Source organism: Pleurodeles waltl, chromosome 2_1 (genome assembly GCF_031143425.1).
Source record: "Pleurodeles waltl isolate 20211129_DDA chromosome 2_1, aPleWal1.hap1.20221129, whole genome shotgun sequence".
NCBI lineage: Eukaryota > Metazoa > Chordata > Amphibia > Caudata > Salamandridae > Pleurodeles > Pleurodeles waltl.
Genome location: NC_090438.1, coordinates 632,185,725 through 632,203,159, shown reverse-complemented (window position 1 = coordinate 632,203,159; position 17,435 = coordinate 632,185,725). Strand labels below are relative to the sequence as shown.

Genomic DNA, 17,435 nt, shown 5'->3' with positions numbered 1-17,435 from the left:
TTTGTGTGTGTGTGGTGATTTTGTGTAAAAAATGATGCAAATGCGGCGCTAAAAAAGTATAAATATGGGCCTAAGTCTGACTCAAAACTGAAAGTCAAACATACGGATGATAAATAGGTAAGTAATGCAATTGTCAGTCAGCGAGCTCTGCACGCAAACAGTTGTGATTCCTGTACTGCACAATCTACATTAGAGCTTGATTGGAATTGTTTTAAAAGTTCTTTTCAAACAGTGTTTTAGCTTGAAACTATAATGAAACATGCCACAAGGAGTAGAAAACAATCAGACCTAGGTTAGTGCTATCACATTAAAAGGGAATAGTCCCTTCATGCACAGCTTCATAATTGTGAAGATGTAGTCCTCATTACCCATTTCAATTTCGAATGTTATCATTAATTACAAGTTCCCTTTTATTCTACCAGTTTTTCTTTTTCAAAACAAAATGATCCATTTTCGAACACTGTATGCAGAGTTTGATTTCCTAGCAGATGGTGGTCATTATGGGTAAACCTTCTGGACCCAGTTATTTATTAGAATAATTGAGAACTGGTTGAGTAATAAGGAGAATATATTTTCTATCATTCAGAGGTGTATAAGGAGACTATTCCCTTTTCAACTGATAGCAGGAATCCAATCTAAGAATCTGCCCAAAAGCACAATTCTCCCACTCTTTCAAAAAGCATAGTTAAAGACTGATTTTGAGTTGAATTTCGATGGTAATCCACTCAACCCGAAATTAGATCCACCCAATTCTAAACTAGAAAGTTACAATGAGAACAAAATCTTACAAAAGCACCTCAAACACCAAGCAATACTTTTTGAGTCGGAGGGGGAGATTGTTTGGGGATAGTTATAGGTGTGGTTCTATGAATCTTGGAGCATATCATTAGGCATAAAACTCATATATATATATATATACATTATTTTTTTTGTTAACGATGCTTCTGCTTGGTGGAGGGAGTTTTTCACTATTGCTCAGCTAGGATGGTATAATGTTGCTGCACTTATGCTGATTAAAGATTGCCAGTCTCCCCCCTCCAAAAAAACAAAAAAACAAAACAAGCAATACAGTGTCAGATAATTTTGCATATTATAATCACACCATTACACTGTTGAAAAATATTATTTAGAAGAATAAAATTCCAGGTTGGTGTTCAAACTCTTCTGGGACATTATAATGTCTTTCTGAAAGCCTTGGAGTCTCCTTTAGAATTGGGTGGTGATGTTCATCTAGTTTCAGGAAGAAGTGTTAAATTTCAATGTAAATAATCATTGAACTCTCCTGCACCATAGTATGGGCTCACTCTGAAATTTGGTGCTAATAAAAAGTCCTATTCCAGGAGGAGGTGCAAAATCCAGAAAATAATCTACTGGGAGTGTTTCATGTGCCATAGTTCTGGTTTATGGGGGAGGTTTCAGTGGTAGTTTCTCATCTGTGTTTAGTAGATGTTAGAAAATTGAGTCTCTAGTTGGCAGAGGTATGCACCCTTCAAAAAGTGACCACAATCCTAGTCAGGATACGTCACAACACAACCTAAATTACCCTGTGTTCACTCTCCGGTAGCTTTGTGATATCACTTTTTAAAGGTTTAAACAAGACTTATGCCCTCATTACAACACTGGCGGTAAATCCCGCTTACCGCTGTGCAAAAGACCGCCAACACACCGCTGCAGCAGCGGAATTCCGCTACAGCTATTATGACCCACAGCTCGGAATCCGCCATAATCCAGACACCCACACAAGTCCACCACACCAAAGGTCAGTGATAAATGGTGATAACAAAACCTCCACCGTCACGCCAACAAGAATACACCCACACTATCACGACCCACGAATCAACGCGGCGGTCTTTCAACCACGGTATTCCATTGGTGGTACACACCGCCGCGCTCAAAATACACACACATTTACAAAACACAACCACATTGGACAATTTGAAATACACACACCTGATACACATACACACACCACTCCCACACACCCAATCCAATATAAAACACACACCCACATCACCCACAAACCCTTACTACCAAAATTTCGAAAGAAGGCCAGAGAGAGACACCACCAGAAACAACACTAGCATCCACAGACACTCAACATCATCACTCACACAACATCCACACACCACAAACAACACACAACAACACATCCCCTCACACATCACAACACACACCACCTCACACATCACCCACACCACATCATGGCACCTCAACAACACCCCAGGTTCTCTGAGGAGGAGCTCAGGGTCATGGTGGAGGAAATTGTCTGGGTAGAGCCACAGCTATTCGGATCACAGGTGCAGCGCACCTCCATTGCTAGGAAGATGGAGCTATGGCGCAGAATCGTCGAGAGGGTCAATGCAGTGGGACAGCATCCAAGAACTAGGGATGACATCAGGAAGAGGTGGAACGACCTACGGGGGAAGGTGCGTTACGTGGTCTCCAGACACCAGATTGCAGTACAGAGGACTGGCGGTGGACCCCCACCTCCTCCTCCACAACTAACAACATGGGAGGAGCAAGTCTTGGCAATACTGCATCCTGAGGGCCTCGCAGGAGTAGCAGGAGGAATGGACTCTGGTAAGTCAACTCTTAACTATTATATCCCCCACCCTACCTGCATGCCATCACATACCCCCACGCTCACCCCCATCACTCCAACACCTCACATATGCCCCACTGTCACAACCCACCCATCCCAACACCAAGCCCTGCATGCAACACCAAAGCATGGACACCCATCACCAAAGCATGTCCACCACAGATACCCACACAGACCCCAAACCAAATATCACACAAGGACCTAGACAAGAATGCAAACACAGGAGTAGAAGGTCACTCACCCATTGCACACGACGGCACACACAGATGCAATAATCATGCCTTTACCCCCCAGCAGGACTCCTACCCAACGTCACTGGACACGAGGTTCCAGACATATCCAGTCCCCCCACAGAAGAGGCCCACAGTGATGACAGCAGCTCTGCACAACTGGATCAAGATGACCAGCCCGGCCCATCAGGGACCTTGGGACAGTCGGTTCCCCTGACACAGTCACAAACCACCACAGAGCCTCCCCCCTCAGGAAACACCAGCACAGCACCCACGCAGCAGGCCCATCCCTCTGTCCCCAGGACACGTCAAGCAGCAGTGTGTCCACCACTACAGGGAACCCAGGCAAACCCACCAACCCAAGAAAATCAGGGACCTGGGGGCAGAGGCAGTGGGCACACGGTTCAGGGGCCAAAGGAACAGGAAAACAGGGGAACTGGGAGGACTGCTGTGCGACAGGGGAGGACAGGCCCAGGGAACCCACTCTCCATGACGCCCTCTCCAACATCATGGGAGCGTACCATCATTTCCAGGAAATGATGGCAATGGTACTGGCCAACTTTCAGGAGACTGAGCGGCTGCAGGAGAAACACTATCTGGGGATCAGGGAGGAACTGAAGTCCATTAACACCACCCTGGTCACCATTGTAGGGGTGCTGCAGGACCTTGTGAACACAGGAGGGACACTGTGGCACAACAAGGGCCCCCTGACACTAGCCTGGATGATGAACAGCCCTCAACCTCCGCTGGGGCTAGTGGACAGAAGGCACCACCACAGGACCACGACACCAGCACCCCACCCCCTGCAGATGGAGAGCCACCCCGCAAACGTCCCTGAGTTCCAGGAACAGACAGAGAACATTGCCAAGACCCCCGCCAGGAAATCAGACCCCCCTGAATGTCACCCTTCTGTCCCACTTTGTCACCCTGTCCATCCTTCAACTGCCATTGCTCCATTTTCTATGCCCCTTTGGGCAATGCACCTGTGAAACAAATAGACTGGACTCTGCCATGGACATTCCTCCACCATCACCCCTGCCCATTTTACAACCCCCTCCACATATTTGCACAGAAATAAACACACATCAATCACAAAACAATCTGGAGTCAGTCTGTGCTTTCACAAATGTGTAATTGCAATAACTATGGAATATAGCAATGTCAATTTAATTGTCCACATACCGATGAAACACAGCTGTAGGGCTGGAGGAAATATAGCAGAGGTCACAAAGTGGGACCCACATCTGTTAAATGGAAAGGCAAAATGGCAAGTCAGGGTCCATACACTGAGTGAAAATGACAGACTTATGATAGCTCCAACAATAGTATGAGATGTGTGAGGCAGTGACATCTTCTTACCTGTGTCTCAATGTTAGTATTGCTGGATAACGTTGTTTCTGTTGTCGATATCCTCTTCTTCTGCCTCCTCTTCTTCACTGTCCACAGGCTCCACAGCTGCCACAAGACCTCCACCTGTACCATCCTCCTGCAGTAAAGGCACCTGTTGTCGCAAAGCCAGGTTGTGCAGCATACAGCAGGCCACGATGATATGGCACACCTTCTTTGGTGAGTAGTAGAGAGAACCACCTGTCATATGGAGGCACCGGAACCTGGCCTTCAGGAGGCCGAAGGTCCGTTCGATCACCCTCCTAGTTCGCCCATGTGCCTCATTGTAGAGTTCCTCTGCCCTTGTCCTGGGATTTCTCAAGGGGGTCAGTAGCCATGACAGGTTGGGGTACCCAGAGTCACCTGCAAATTTCGAGGGACAACTGTTAGACACACACTAACCCGTAGGGACAACCCCATACCCAGACAACTATTCACACTGTATAGGGTCCTTGTCCTCACCTATTAGCCACACACGGTGCCTCTGGAGTTGCCCCATCACATACGGGATGCTGCTATTCCTCAGAATGTAAGCGTCATGCACTGAGCCTGGAAATTTGGCATTCACATGGGAGATGTACTGGTCTGCCAAACACACCATCTGCACATTCATCAAATGGTAGCACTTCCGGCTTCTGTACACCTGTTCACCCCTGAGTGGGGGTACCAAGGCTACATGTGTCCCATCAATGGCACCTATGATGTTGGGGATATGTCCCAGGGCATAGAAGTCACCTTTCACTGTAGGCAAATAATCCACCTGAGGGAAAACGATGTAGCTGAGCATGTGTTTCGGCAGGGCAGACAACACTCTGGACAGCACGTTAGAGAACATTGGCTGGGACATCCCTGATGCAATGGCCACTGTTGTTTGAAAAGACCCACTTGCCAGGAAATGGATTACTGACAGGACCTGCACTAGAGGGGGTATCCCTATGGGATGGTGGATAGCTGACATCAGGTCTGGCTCCAACTGGGCACACGGTTCATGGATTGTTGCACGATCAAGTCTGTAGGTGTCTATTACGTGTCTCTCTTCCATTGTCGACAGGTCCACCAGCGGTCTGTACACCGGAGGATGCCGCCATCTCATCACCTGCCCCAGCGGACGTGGCCTATGGAGGAGAACAGCGAGCAGAGAGTCAGTCAACACTGAGGTATCACAAAATGTCATTTGCACACATTTATTAATCTGCAACATGCCTGTTACTGTGTGTATGCAAGGCCTAGATAGGTATGACGCAGTTATTATTAATGCCATGTGGCCCCCTGAAATGGCGGCTGCCTGACCTGTAAGGTGGGACAAGGGGATATGAGGTAACTGCGATGGCAGTCTACACCGTCGCGGTAGGCGGTCGAAGACCGCAGCGCAATACTGCATTGGTTAACATTGGACCCTATGGGTCCCAGGAGCCAATGACGATGTACGCCGGCGGTGACGGTACGCACCGTATCAGAAGTGACCGCCATTTTATGTCTGTTCCCTCACATGATACCTGACCTTCAACAGGAGAGGACCTACACTGCAAGTGCTGCTGTGACCTCAGTCTGGAAGCGACGATGGCTCGTGTGTCTGGGGAAAGGGCCCCTACCTTCACTTCGGAGGAGTTGGCGAAACTAGTGGATGGGGTCCGCCCCAGTACAAACAACTGTACGGTCCTCCAGACAAACAGGTGAGTACACTGTGAGCATGTTGCATGGGCAATGCCTGTTTGGAGTGGTGTGGATGGAAGATACATGGAGGGGACTGAGGCCTGCATGAGCGGACGGTGAGTGTATGTGCGTCAGGGAAAGGGTGGGAATGTTGGCCAATGAGTATGACGGTCCGGACGGGTAAAGATTTTCCTTTTCCCCTGTACTATTCCTCTAGGTCAGCGCCCACCAGAAGAAGGATATTTGGCGTGCCATCGCCAAGGACGTCCGGACCCTGGGGGTCCACCACAGATGGAGCACCAACTGCCGGAAAAGGTGGGAGGACCGCTGGAGCAAGAAGATGGTGGAGGCCCAGCTGGGGATGGCCTCCCAACGTGGGATGGGTGCCCGTCGCACCATGACCCCCCTGATGTTCTGGATCCTGGCGGTGGCGTATCCGGATTTGGATGGGCGCTTGAGGGCATCACAGCAGCCACAAGGGGGTGAGTACAGTCACATTCATCTGACTCTGCGCGCATTACGAGGTGTCTGGGTGGGGGAGGTGGGCAGTGGGTTCCCCTAGGCCAGGGCGAGCTTGGTAGGCAAGGTCCCTTGTAAGGCAGGTTTAGTGGAACCCCAACCCCACCAGTGGTTAGTGTCATCTACACCTAGTCAGGCTCTGTGACTTCCATGTGTGCAGCAATCGGGCTTAGGCCTTGTACCCCATGGGCATGTGAATAATCTAGGAACTATAAGTGCATGGCGTAGTGCAGAGGGCTGCTGTGTCTGTAGTGTCCACCAACGGTAGTGGCGTTGCATACAATGAACATGTCTTTCTTCTGTCTCCCCCACCTTTTTGTGGTCTCCCTGTTCTTGCGTGCAATAGCATCGTCAGGCAGAGGAGCAGTGGCACCGGAGCAGGAGGGAGCTGCATCCCAATTGGTCCTGGAGGGCGAAACAACGGAGTCTGAAGCCACCAGTGGGATGGAGGGCGAGGAGAGCTCGACGGCAGGGACAGGAGGTGACACCACAGACAGCGACTCCTCCTCTGATGGGAGCTCCCTTGTGGTGGCGGGCCCCTCTGTGCCCACCGCATCAACAGGTACAGCTGCCACCCCCCCTACCAGCACCCCCCTCCCAGCAGCCCCTCAGCATGTGTCCCGTGCCCGCTCACCCAGGAGGGTGGGCATCTCCTTCACCCCAGGCACCTCAGGCCCTGCCCCAGTCAGCCCTGCTGCCCTCAGTGAGGAGGCTATTGACCTCCTGAGATCCCTCACTGTTGGGCAGTCTACCATTGTGAATGCCATCCAGGGTGTTGAGAGACATTTTCAAAAAACAAATGCATACCTGGAGGACATTAATTCTGGACAGGCAGCCCAACAGAGAGCATTTCAGGCTCTGGGCTCAGCACTGATGGCAGCCATTGTCCCTGTGTCCAGCCTCCCCCCTCCAACTTCCTCCACCCAGACCCAATCCCCTGTACCTCAGCCTATCCCAAGCACACCATCAGACCAGCATGCACACACCTCAACACACAAAAGTGGCTCAGGCAAACATAAGCACCACACATCCCACAGGCACTCACACAAGCATCATACCCATGCAGACATACCAACATCCACTGCCTCTACTGTGTTCCCCTCCTCCACATCTCCCTCCTCCCTCCCATTCTCATCTCCACTCACACCTGCATGCACTACATCTTCAGCCACTACCTCCATCACCAGCACGCCCATCACCACACACTGCTCATGTGCACTCACCACACCCACTACCATTCACACATCCCCTGTGTCCTCTCCCAGTGTGTCAATGAGCCCTCCTCCCAAAGTACACAAACGCAGACACACACCCACCCAACAGCCATCCACCTCACAACAGCCTCCGGCCCAAGCACCTTCACCCAAATTCAGCAGACGTACACCTCCTACAGCCACTACCTCTTCCTCCACTCCCAAACCCCCTCCATCTACCCGTCCCAGTGTGTCTAAAAAACTTTTCCTGGCTAATATTGACCTCTTCCCTACACCTCCCCCCCGTCCGTCCCCTAGGGCCAGGCTTTCCAGGTCCCAACCCAGCACCTCAGCCGCCACATCCCCAGCCACAGTGGTGCCAGCAACTGTGGGCTATTGGAGTGCGCCAACCATCAGGGCTGCCAGTGTGCCAAGGAGCGAGGGCAAGGACATTCTGCCACCTGCCAAGCAAAAAAAGTTGCCCACATCCCGGAGGGAGAAGCCGAAAACACCTGCCACCAAGGGGTCAGGGAAAACGAAAGGGGATAGTGGCAAGACAGCTGCACTACCATCAAAGGTGGGGAAGGGCCAGAAACTGAAGGGCAGGTCAGGAGAGGGCATGGTGGCACCGACCAATGTCACACCTTCTTTCCACGTCGACGCCAACCTTTACAGCGGAGAAGACCGCCACCTGCACTGCCACCTGCACCGCCACAGACCCTGCCGCCAGCACCGCTGTCACAGACCCCGCCACCAGCACTGCTGCCACAGACCCTGCCACCAGCACCGCTGCCACAGACCCCGCCACCAGCACCACCGCGACTGACACCGCCGCAAGCACCGCTGTCACAGTGCCCGCAGCCAACACCGCTGCCACAGACCCTGCCACCAGCACCGCTGTCACAGACCCCGCCACCAGCACCAACGCCACAGACCCCGCCACCAGCACCACCGCGACTGACACCGCAACAAGCCCCGCTGTCACAGAGCCTGCCGCCAGCACCGCTGCCACAGAGCCCACAACCAGCACCGCTGCGACAGAGCCCACAACCAGCACCGCTGCCACAGAGCCCGCCGCAAGCACCGCTGTCACAAAGCCCGCCGCTAGCACCGCTGCCACAGAGCCCACAACCAGCACCGCCGCCACAGAGCACGCCGCAAGCACTGCCACGACTGACACCGCCATAAGCACCACCAGCGGCCCCGCGACATCCTGAGCCAGTGGCACCACCACAGACATGGCTGGCATCCCCAGTGTTCAGTCGCCCGAGGCTGGTGATGAGTTCCAGGAGCCTGGGCAGCTTCCATGAAGCATCACTTTCAGTGGAGAAAGGCATCAACTTCCTCAGTCCTTGGCAGGATGAAGCACTCTGGGCACAAAGCCCCCTCCAGAACCAGTGGAGAAAGGCATCCACTACCTCAGTCCTTGGCAGGATGAAGCACTCTGGGCACAAAGCCCCCACCACAACCAGTGGAGACTGTTATCCACTTGAGAGACTGTGGCTTTCCACTCCCCAGGATAAAGCAGTGGGCAACCCACCCACTGGAGAGACTTGGAAGACTGTGCCTTTGGACTCCCCAGGATGCAGCAGTGGGCAAACCACCCACTGGAGAGACTTGAGCAACTTGAGAGACTGTGGCTTTGCACTCCCCAGGATAAAGCAGTGGGCAAACCACCCACTGGAGAGACTTGAGAGACTGTGGCTTTGCACTCCCCAGGATGAAGCAGTGGGCAAACCACCCACTGGAGAGACTTGAGAGACTGTGGCTTTGCACTCCCCAGGATAAAGCAGTGGGCAAACCACCCACTGGAGAGACTTGAGAGACTGTGGCTTTGCACTCCCCAGGATAAAGCAGTGGGCAAACCACCAATTGGAGAGACTTGAGAGACTGAGGCTTTGCACTCCCCAGGATAAAGCAGTGGGCAAACCACTCACTGGAGAGACTTGAGAGACTGTGGCCTTGCACTCCCCAGGATAAAGCAGTGGGCAAACCACCCAGTGGAGAGACTTGAGAGACTGTGGCTTTGCACTCCCCAGGATACATCAATGGGCATGGAGCCCCCTCGTGGAGCAATGGCGTTGTGCGTTCATCAGGCTGAGGTGCCCCCGTCCCCCTGAGGTGCCTGTATATTTTCTATGTGATGCCCCTCCAGTGTTCTCTCCATTTGGAGTCAGGTATCTAGTGTGGGCCTCGCCCATGCATTTTGGACCCAGTGGTCCACGGACAATGATTGGTGCACTATCCAGACTTGTGTAGTTGGTGTACATAATTGTATATACTGGATTTTGAGTTTTGACTGATGGATTTTTTTTTATTACAATAGTTCAAATCATTTCCTTTTGTACTTGCGTTATTCAAGGGGGGGTTGTAAATGTAATGTTGATGAATGTGTTTGTGTGTATGGTGTTGTGGGTGAGGGTGGGGGTGTTGCATGTTGCATGTTTGTGTCACTCTCTTTTCCATCCCCCCTCCCCTGTGTTGTAGGTGCAGTACTCACCGTGGTCGTTGCCACGTCGTTGGAGCTCCTGATAGAGGAGCAGGAAGACCATCGCTGGCAGGATCTGCAGTTCTAGCTCCATGGCATCCTGGTTCCTCGTGGGATGTGGAGAGGTGAGTGTTTTCCCTTCTGTGTACTGTTTCTGCCATGTTTTTATTCGCGTTGGTTCCACCCCGGAAAAGATGGCGGATAGCCGTGTTGTGATAGGGTGGGCGGTACATTGTCTTCCGCCTGTCGGCGGTGTCCGCCGCGCTGTTTGTAGGTACCGCCATGGCGGTCGGAGTGTTAAAGTGGCTGTCTATGTTGGCGGTTTCCGCCACGGTCGTAATCCCATTTTTTTTGTGACAGCCTGTTTGCGGTATTACCGCCCTTTAACCGACCGCTACGGTTGTAATGAGGGACTTAGGGGGTCATTCTTACTTTGGCGGGCGGCGGAGGCCGCCTGCCAAAGTAACCCCGTCAGAACACCGCACCGCGGTCGAAAGACCGCTGCGGTGATTCTGAGATTTGCCCTGGGCTGGCGGGCGGCCGCCAAAAGGCCGCCCGCCAGCCCAGGGCAAATCAACCTTCCCACGAGGACGCCGGCTCAGAATTGAGCCGGCGTAGTGGGAAGGTGCGACGGGTGCAGTGGCACCCGTCGCGTATTTCAGTGTCTGCACAGCAGACACTGAAATACTTTGCGGGCCCTCTTACAGGGGCCCCGCGGCACCCCCTACCGCCATCCTGTTCATGGCGGGTTTCCCGCCATGAACAGGATGGCGGTAGGGGGTGTCTGAATCCCCATGGCGGCGGAGCGCGCTCCGCCGCCATGGAGGATTCAGAAGGGCAGCGGTAAACCGGCGGTGCTCCCGTGGCCGGTGACCCTGGCGGTCACCAGCCGCCAGGGTCAGAATCAGGCCCTTAATCCTTGAAAATCAATGGTTGTATCCTTTTAACACACAGTACATGGATGCTTCAAAAAGAATGGAGCAGAGGAGCTGCAGAGGAGAAGATGTGTCAAAAAGTAAAGTGATGTGTCGATTTTTCTGGCCTGGCAAAGGCGATACGTTGTTTCTTTCCATGCTGCAAGGCGATGCGTCAGTTTCCAGGAGCGCAGCCTTGGTTCTTCATTGCAATGCAGAGATATTTGGACGCTCAAGGATGATGCGTGTAAAACCTAGAACACATTGAGCAGAAGCAACAGCCGCTGCGTCAGTCTGGCAGGTGATTTTTCAGCCACGAGGAAGGTGGTGTATCGATCCAGCAGACACTGCATTGAATTTTGGAGGTGTTGCATCGATTTTGTGACGTGCTGGATTTTCTCTTCTTTGGTAAAGTCTTTGATAGCCCTGAGACCTCAGTACAGGAGGCAACCTCAATCCAGGCCCTTGGAGAGCACTTGAGGAGGAAGGCAGAGCCCTACCAGCACAGACAGGGATCAGCAGGCAGCAGGGCACCAAGCAGGCCAGCAGTCCTTCCAGCTAAGCAGTCCAGATGAGTCCTTTGGGTAGCAAGGCAGTCCCTCTGACAGAGTCCAGTTGTAGGTCCCAAAGTGTCTGATTTGGTTGGGTCAAAGACCCAGTATACATACCCAATAGTGCCTTTGAAGTAAATAAAACTTCAAAGAATGTTTTTTAAGTGCACAACTTCCCCTTTCAAACCAGCCCTGTCTGCCAGAAGCCCTGGGGGGTGTTAACAGTCATTTGTGTGAGGGCAGGCCTTTGAAGAGTAAGAGAGAGCCCTTCCACCCTTCCTGCCCAGGGAAACCCATCTGTATGCAGATGAATGCAGATGCGGCTGAGTGTCCTGTGTTTATGGCTGTCTGGGTGGAAAACACAAGCGGAGCTGTCAACCAGCACAGACAAGACATGGATTATAGACAAACTATAAGGCACAGATGCCAGTGAGTGCAGAGAAATGCTTACTTTCTAAAAGTGGCATTTCTGAAATATTAATGAAGAATCCAACTTCACCAGTAAGTAGGATTTCTCCCTACCATCCCAACCATACCAATTATGACACGTCTATTCCACTCAGATCAGAAATTACCTCCTAAAAACGTATAAGGGAATCTCTAATGCGGGCCTATGAGAGGAGCAGGCTTTACAGTAATGAAAAACGACTTTGGGAGTTTTTCACTACCAACACATGTAAAATATATAAGTACATGTCTTGCCTTTTACTTACATAGCATCCTACGCTATGGGTTACCTAGGGCCTACCTTAGGGGTGACTAATATGGAAGAAAAGGGGAGTTTAAGGCTTGGCAAGTAGTTTTAAATGCCAAGTCGAAATGGCAGTGAAACTGCACACCCAGGCCTAGCAATGGCAGACCTGAGACATGTGGGTGGCACAATCAGTGCTGCATGCCCACTAGTAGCATTTAATTTACAGACCCTGGGCACATCTAGTGAACTTTATGAGGGACGTACAGGTAAATTAAGTATGCCAATTGTATATGAGCCAATGTTACTATGTTTAGGGGAGAGAGCACAAGCACTTTAGCACTGGTGAGCAGTGGTAAAGTGTGCAGAGTCCTAAAACCAGCAAAAAGGAGATAATAAAAATGGAGGCTGGCAACAAAAAGTTGGAGGAAGACCACCCAAAGGCTGTCAGGTCTAAGAGTAGGCCAGAGAATTTTCTCTTATCACCCAACACAAAATTCACCCTCTGCTTATGGAGGGGGATTCTTTCACTGGTTCAGTGGTTCATTATTCCCTGTCATTGTATTTTCACCACAATTCAAAGGATTAATGATTACCACTGAACTCTAAATTAGACCCTAATAGTCTGTGTTGGGGATAAAATCAGGCCTTGTTTATTATACTTCACCAGAAACTAAAAAGAGGGCGGACAAAGGTCAAGGTAATAGCTCTTCTTCTGATTCCTGAGGAAGTTGTAAATCTGGAGAAACACCCATCAGTGAAATTTCCTCCAGTATACTATGCTGGGGCTAAAAATCTCCTTAACCACCCAACTCTAAATTATGCTCTCTGGAAAATAATTATACTGGCTGATTAGTACTTTTGCTTTTCCTACTTTATAAAACTCCACTGAAAGCTACATAGTCCAGAAAAAGGAGTAGGAAGATCAGCTGATATCTGAAGCCAGATCAGAAGTCAGCCTTTCTTGTAAAGCAACCAGAAAGGGTTAGTTGTCACTGAACTCACTAAATTGAAACAAAGAGATCTCATATTGGAAGCTTCTTGTCACTACTTTGTCATTTGAGGTTTATTTTGAATGGTCTGAATGTATGCAACCTAGCATGTGATTTCTCTTTTTTTTTTACCTCTGGTATATTCTCAAACATTTAAAGTATTTGGTGATGAATGCCAGCTCAGGGCCCCTCTCAATTATTCTGTGAGTACAAGCATGAGCTTAGCTCTTTCCGACCTGGCCACAAGTGTCTGAGCATTGCTTCTGTATGTTTGTTTTATTTCTCCATTGCCAGGCCTCAAACTTTCACTGGCAAGGTAAACCTGGCAGCTTGTGAGCATATCTCATGTTGACATTTGAACGGGATGCTTGATTTAAAACAGAATAAATAAATGAGGATTTAAATATTTTAAAACTGTCTGAAATTGTCAATGGTCCATTCACAGGTAATGAAAATAACAGAACTTGCGCATGGTGTTGCAAAATTGGCAAACGTGTTTGCTTTCCAAATCTGATACTGCCTATTTTCTTTTAATTTTTAGTAAGGTAGTTGTTTGCCTTACACTGTTTCATTATTAGATGCCTTATCCGTGTTACCTTATAATCCTTAATACAGCATGACAGGCCACTGTCAAGAGAGTCAATAAGGGCCTGAGTTGTGGGCTCGAGCTGCAGATAAGGGCCTATAACGAGGTAAAGTGCACATAACATCCAGTGTAGTCTGAGCCAGAGCAGTGCAGTGCTGTTAGAACATTCCACCAACTGAAGAAAGAAGCAGTGGCAAAGCCAATATGTTTCACCTATGCAAAATATATTGGCTTTGTCATTGTCTGTCTCATAGCCTGCAGGGGAAACCTAAAATTAAATAAATAATATATCCACCCAGTAGGGGATGGTGCGCATCAGTTGTGGGATATGGGATTTTGGAATATGTTTACATTCACATGTTCTGTGATAAAGATTGTCTAAATTGTTCTTGCACAGTGAGGCTGTCTTTTACTGCTTAGTAATAAAATCAGCCATGATGCGGTACATAATTCAGTTCATGCGTCTTGAACTGTGAAAAAAGGTCAAACAAGGTACTGTTCTGGGTATTCCAAAACGTGGAGAGGTCTCATCCAGCTTGAAGACACCTCTCAATTCTCACAGTGCCATGAGCCAAGCACTCAGCAAGTGCTACATATGTTGATGACTGCTGAAATCATCTTCTCAAGACATACAAGCAAAGGCTAGGACAGTCTGAGTTGAATGGTAACGTCGCCTCATTTCACAGAGAGAGCACCCTCAGGTTCACTGTCCACTAACACTAGCTTGCCCTGTGCCATTCACAGACTGCAGAGTAACACTACATCCACCTTTTTCCAAACATCCACAACGTCATTTGTTATCCTTAGTAGTGCATGTGTGACATATGTGCACGTGCCTCATGCAGGTGCTGGCATGTGTGTGGGTGTGTCTGTTAAGCAGCTTTCCTTTCCAACAGGACAGGCAGATCTTATACACTTTTCTCATTACATTAAGGTCAGATATGTCTTACAATCTGAAAGCATCCAATACAATAGGGTAACATTGGCAGTAAAACATTAACATGTTAAAACTCAAAGACGATATTGTAATTAAAACTTATATATGCCTTTCCTACTTTCACGTAGTCTGTTTCCCCTATTTCATAATGTATTGCCCTGTCTCTCTCCCAAACCCCACCTGCCCCTCAAAAGCAACATGAGCAACATAAGGTGTGGAATAGCTACAGTAATACCTCTACGGAAAATAGAAACAAAAGGCATCCTTACAAATGAACAATCATGTTTCAGTGCAGGTCTGAACGCTGTTCACCTTCCTTTCCTGTACAGGAGGCACAGTGGCCCAGGCAGCGACTAGTGCCTCTCAGTGCTGGAAATGCATGTGTGTTAGAAATCTGCATCCCTGCAGCACAGGCTAGTATATTTCAAATGGAGCACGTGCCTAAAGAGGCAAAAACCTCCAAACCTCCTCATGCACAGGCACAGTGAACCCTGAGGATAAAGCGGGATGCCGAGCATCCAGATAAAAATGTATGGGAGGAGCACGGCAAAAAGCGCCCTGGGAAGCATTTGGTATGTGGAAGGACAATGGCCAGTAACCAATGGCAGTGACCACAAGGAGTACTTCATCCCGACTCTACATGACTGCAGGGCGGCAAAGTAGCAGGAAGTGAAAGCAGACAATGTTGCTGGCCAATCAGAAGGATGTAAACTAGAATGACATTGGATTGAGGCAATAGTAAATTCAGGTAAGTAAGGGGCAGGTTTTACGTCCCTTTTAAGAATGTTTTTTAATCACAAAAGATTTTGCAAGCACAGTACTCAAGCCCACACGTGCAGACGAAACCTAACAATGTTAAGAGAAGCATTGACATTTTGATGCTGAAGGACTACATTAGCTATTTTTGGCCCTCTCACATGTTTTATTGTGCTCAATGAAGTTTTAAACATTTCTATGGTCTTACATATCTTGTACTCTTTTACTCTAGATCTTGCAATATAATTATTTCATATGCTTCATTATGTGACTTTAAGTTTTGAAAGTTATTGAGCTCAACTTGCATTTTTATACTAATTGTATTGTATTCGGGCACATGATCTACTCCCATCTTTTCTGTAAATGGTGATAACTTGCAGGAAAATGTTTCTTTTTTCTGGGATGTCGGTTCACCTGTAGCTAATGGCTGAATGTTTTTGACATTTCAAAATTAACTATAGTTTTACCTGGCATAATTTTACAATGTAATCAACATGCTCTTCAATTATCTGTTTTTCATGACTGACCATGTGTGTTTAGTGATATTGAAAGTATGGTGAAGTCAAATCCTTCACAATGTAACTTTTATATTATTGGTTACTATAATGCAAATAGGGGTGCTCACTAGCTCTGGGTGGTCACAAAAAAAGTGTGATTTTTAGGAGCACTATGGACGTGTAACTTTCTAAAATAATGGGTGTTACAATGCAAACATGTAAATTTTGAAGCACTGTGTAACAATAGATAAGCTTTCATTGGGTAGGTAGTATGTTTATGACAAAGATTAAAAATCATTTACAAAGGGAACAAAGTGGCTGGCCTGATGTACAGAATCTAAAAAAGGTTAGCCACAACATCAAACATTAAAAGAATAGATGTAATAAACTCATATAAGCAAGAACTTCTCTACAATATAAAATTGAGGTTCAAACCTTTCAGAAGCATTGTGAGAATTTCCATAGTTGTCAATACAAACAACTTCTAACCGAAACAAATAAACAATATACCTTATTAATTAATTAGACTTCCAGTGAAACAGTATGTGATGTCACCGCAGACGACTGCTCAGTCTGATTACCTGAGGATTGGAGTGGTAATTTTTTTTTCAGGAGGTCAGGAAGAAATGAACCTATGCTTATTGAATAGTCTAATGATCCTTCAGCACCATCACATAAATCACAAAATCTTTCCTTCTTGTCTATCTTTAACCAGAGCAACTGGATCTATGTGGCAGGGGAGGGTCAAATTATGCAGCAGGCTTGAAGAAATTATGTGGCAAGAAAAGCCAAATTATGGAGCAATGTGTGGCACATTTTGTGACAGTTTTACTTCATTATTTAGGGCCTTATTTAGAGTTTGGCAGATGGGGATACTCCGTCACAAGCATGATGGATATCCCACCCGTGGTATTACAATTCCATTATGTCCAAAGGATATCATAATACAGCGGAAGGTATATCTGTCACATTTGTGATGGAGTAACCCATCCTCTAAACTCTAAATCAGGCCATTAGTCATTTTTTAACTTGTTACCACTGCCTGTAATTAGTTGTACCTCATTAGTACCTGTTTAACACCCATACATAGCAATACAGAAAGGTGACCAGCCAACGCTTTCAAAGGGCCTTACTCTGCGGGGCGAGACATATTACTGCCTTTTTACTAACTTTTGAACTGTTTGGCCTACAAAAAATTGTTTCTTTGGTAAAATCCACAGCTGATGTTGCAGATGATGAATTGTGTGGCAAATCTAAAATTATGCGGAAATTGCCATGGCCGCACAATTGCATAATTCCAGTGGCCCTGACTTTAACCAAACATCTTCAATTGGAGGGTTGAAGTGTGAAATAGTCCTAAGTGCAAGCAATAATTTTATTCTTACATGAAGAGTCCAGTCAAGATAGGCCTGCTCCCTCACATAACTAGTGTGACATACG

The 17,435-nt window shown here is 48.3% G+C and overlaps 1 protein-coding gene across 1 annotated transcript in view; it reads left to right on the top strand.

Moving 5' to 3' along the window:
• Nucleotides 1–5,778: 5,778 nt before the first annotated feature.
• Nucleotides 5,779–17,435, top strand: part of LOC138260102 (nucleolar protein 58-like) — a 67,043-nt gene continuing 55,386 nt past the window's right edge. The window contains exon 1 of the mRNA XM_069208253.1: nucleotides 5,779–5,891. Within this exon, the coding sequence (XP_069064354.1) occupies nucleotides 5,779–5,891 (113 nt within the window). The remainder of the gene's footprint in view (nucleotides 5,892–17,435) is intronic.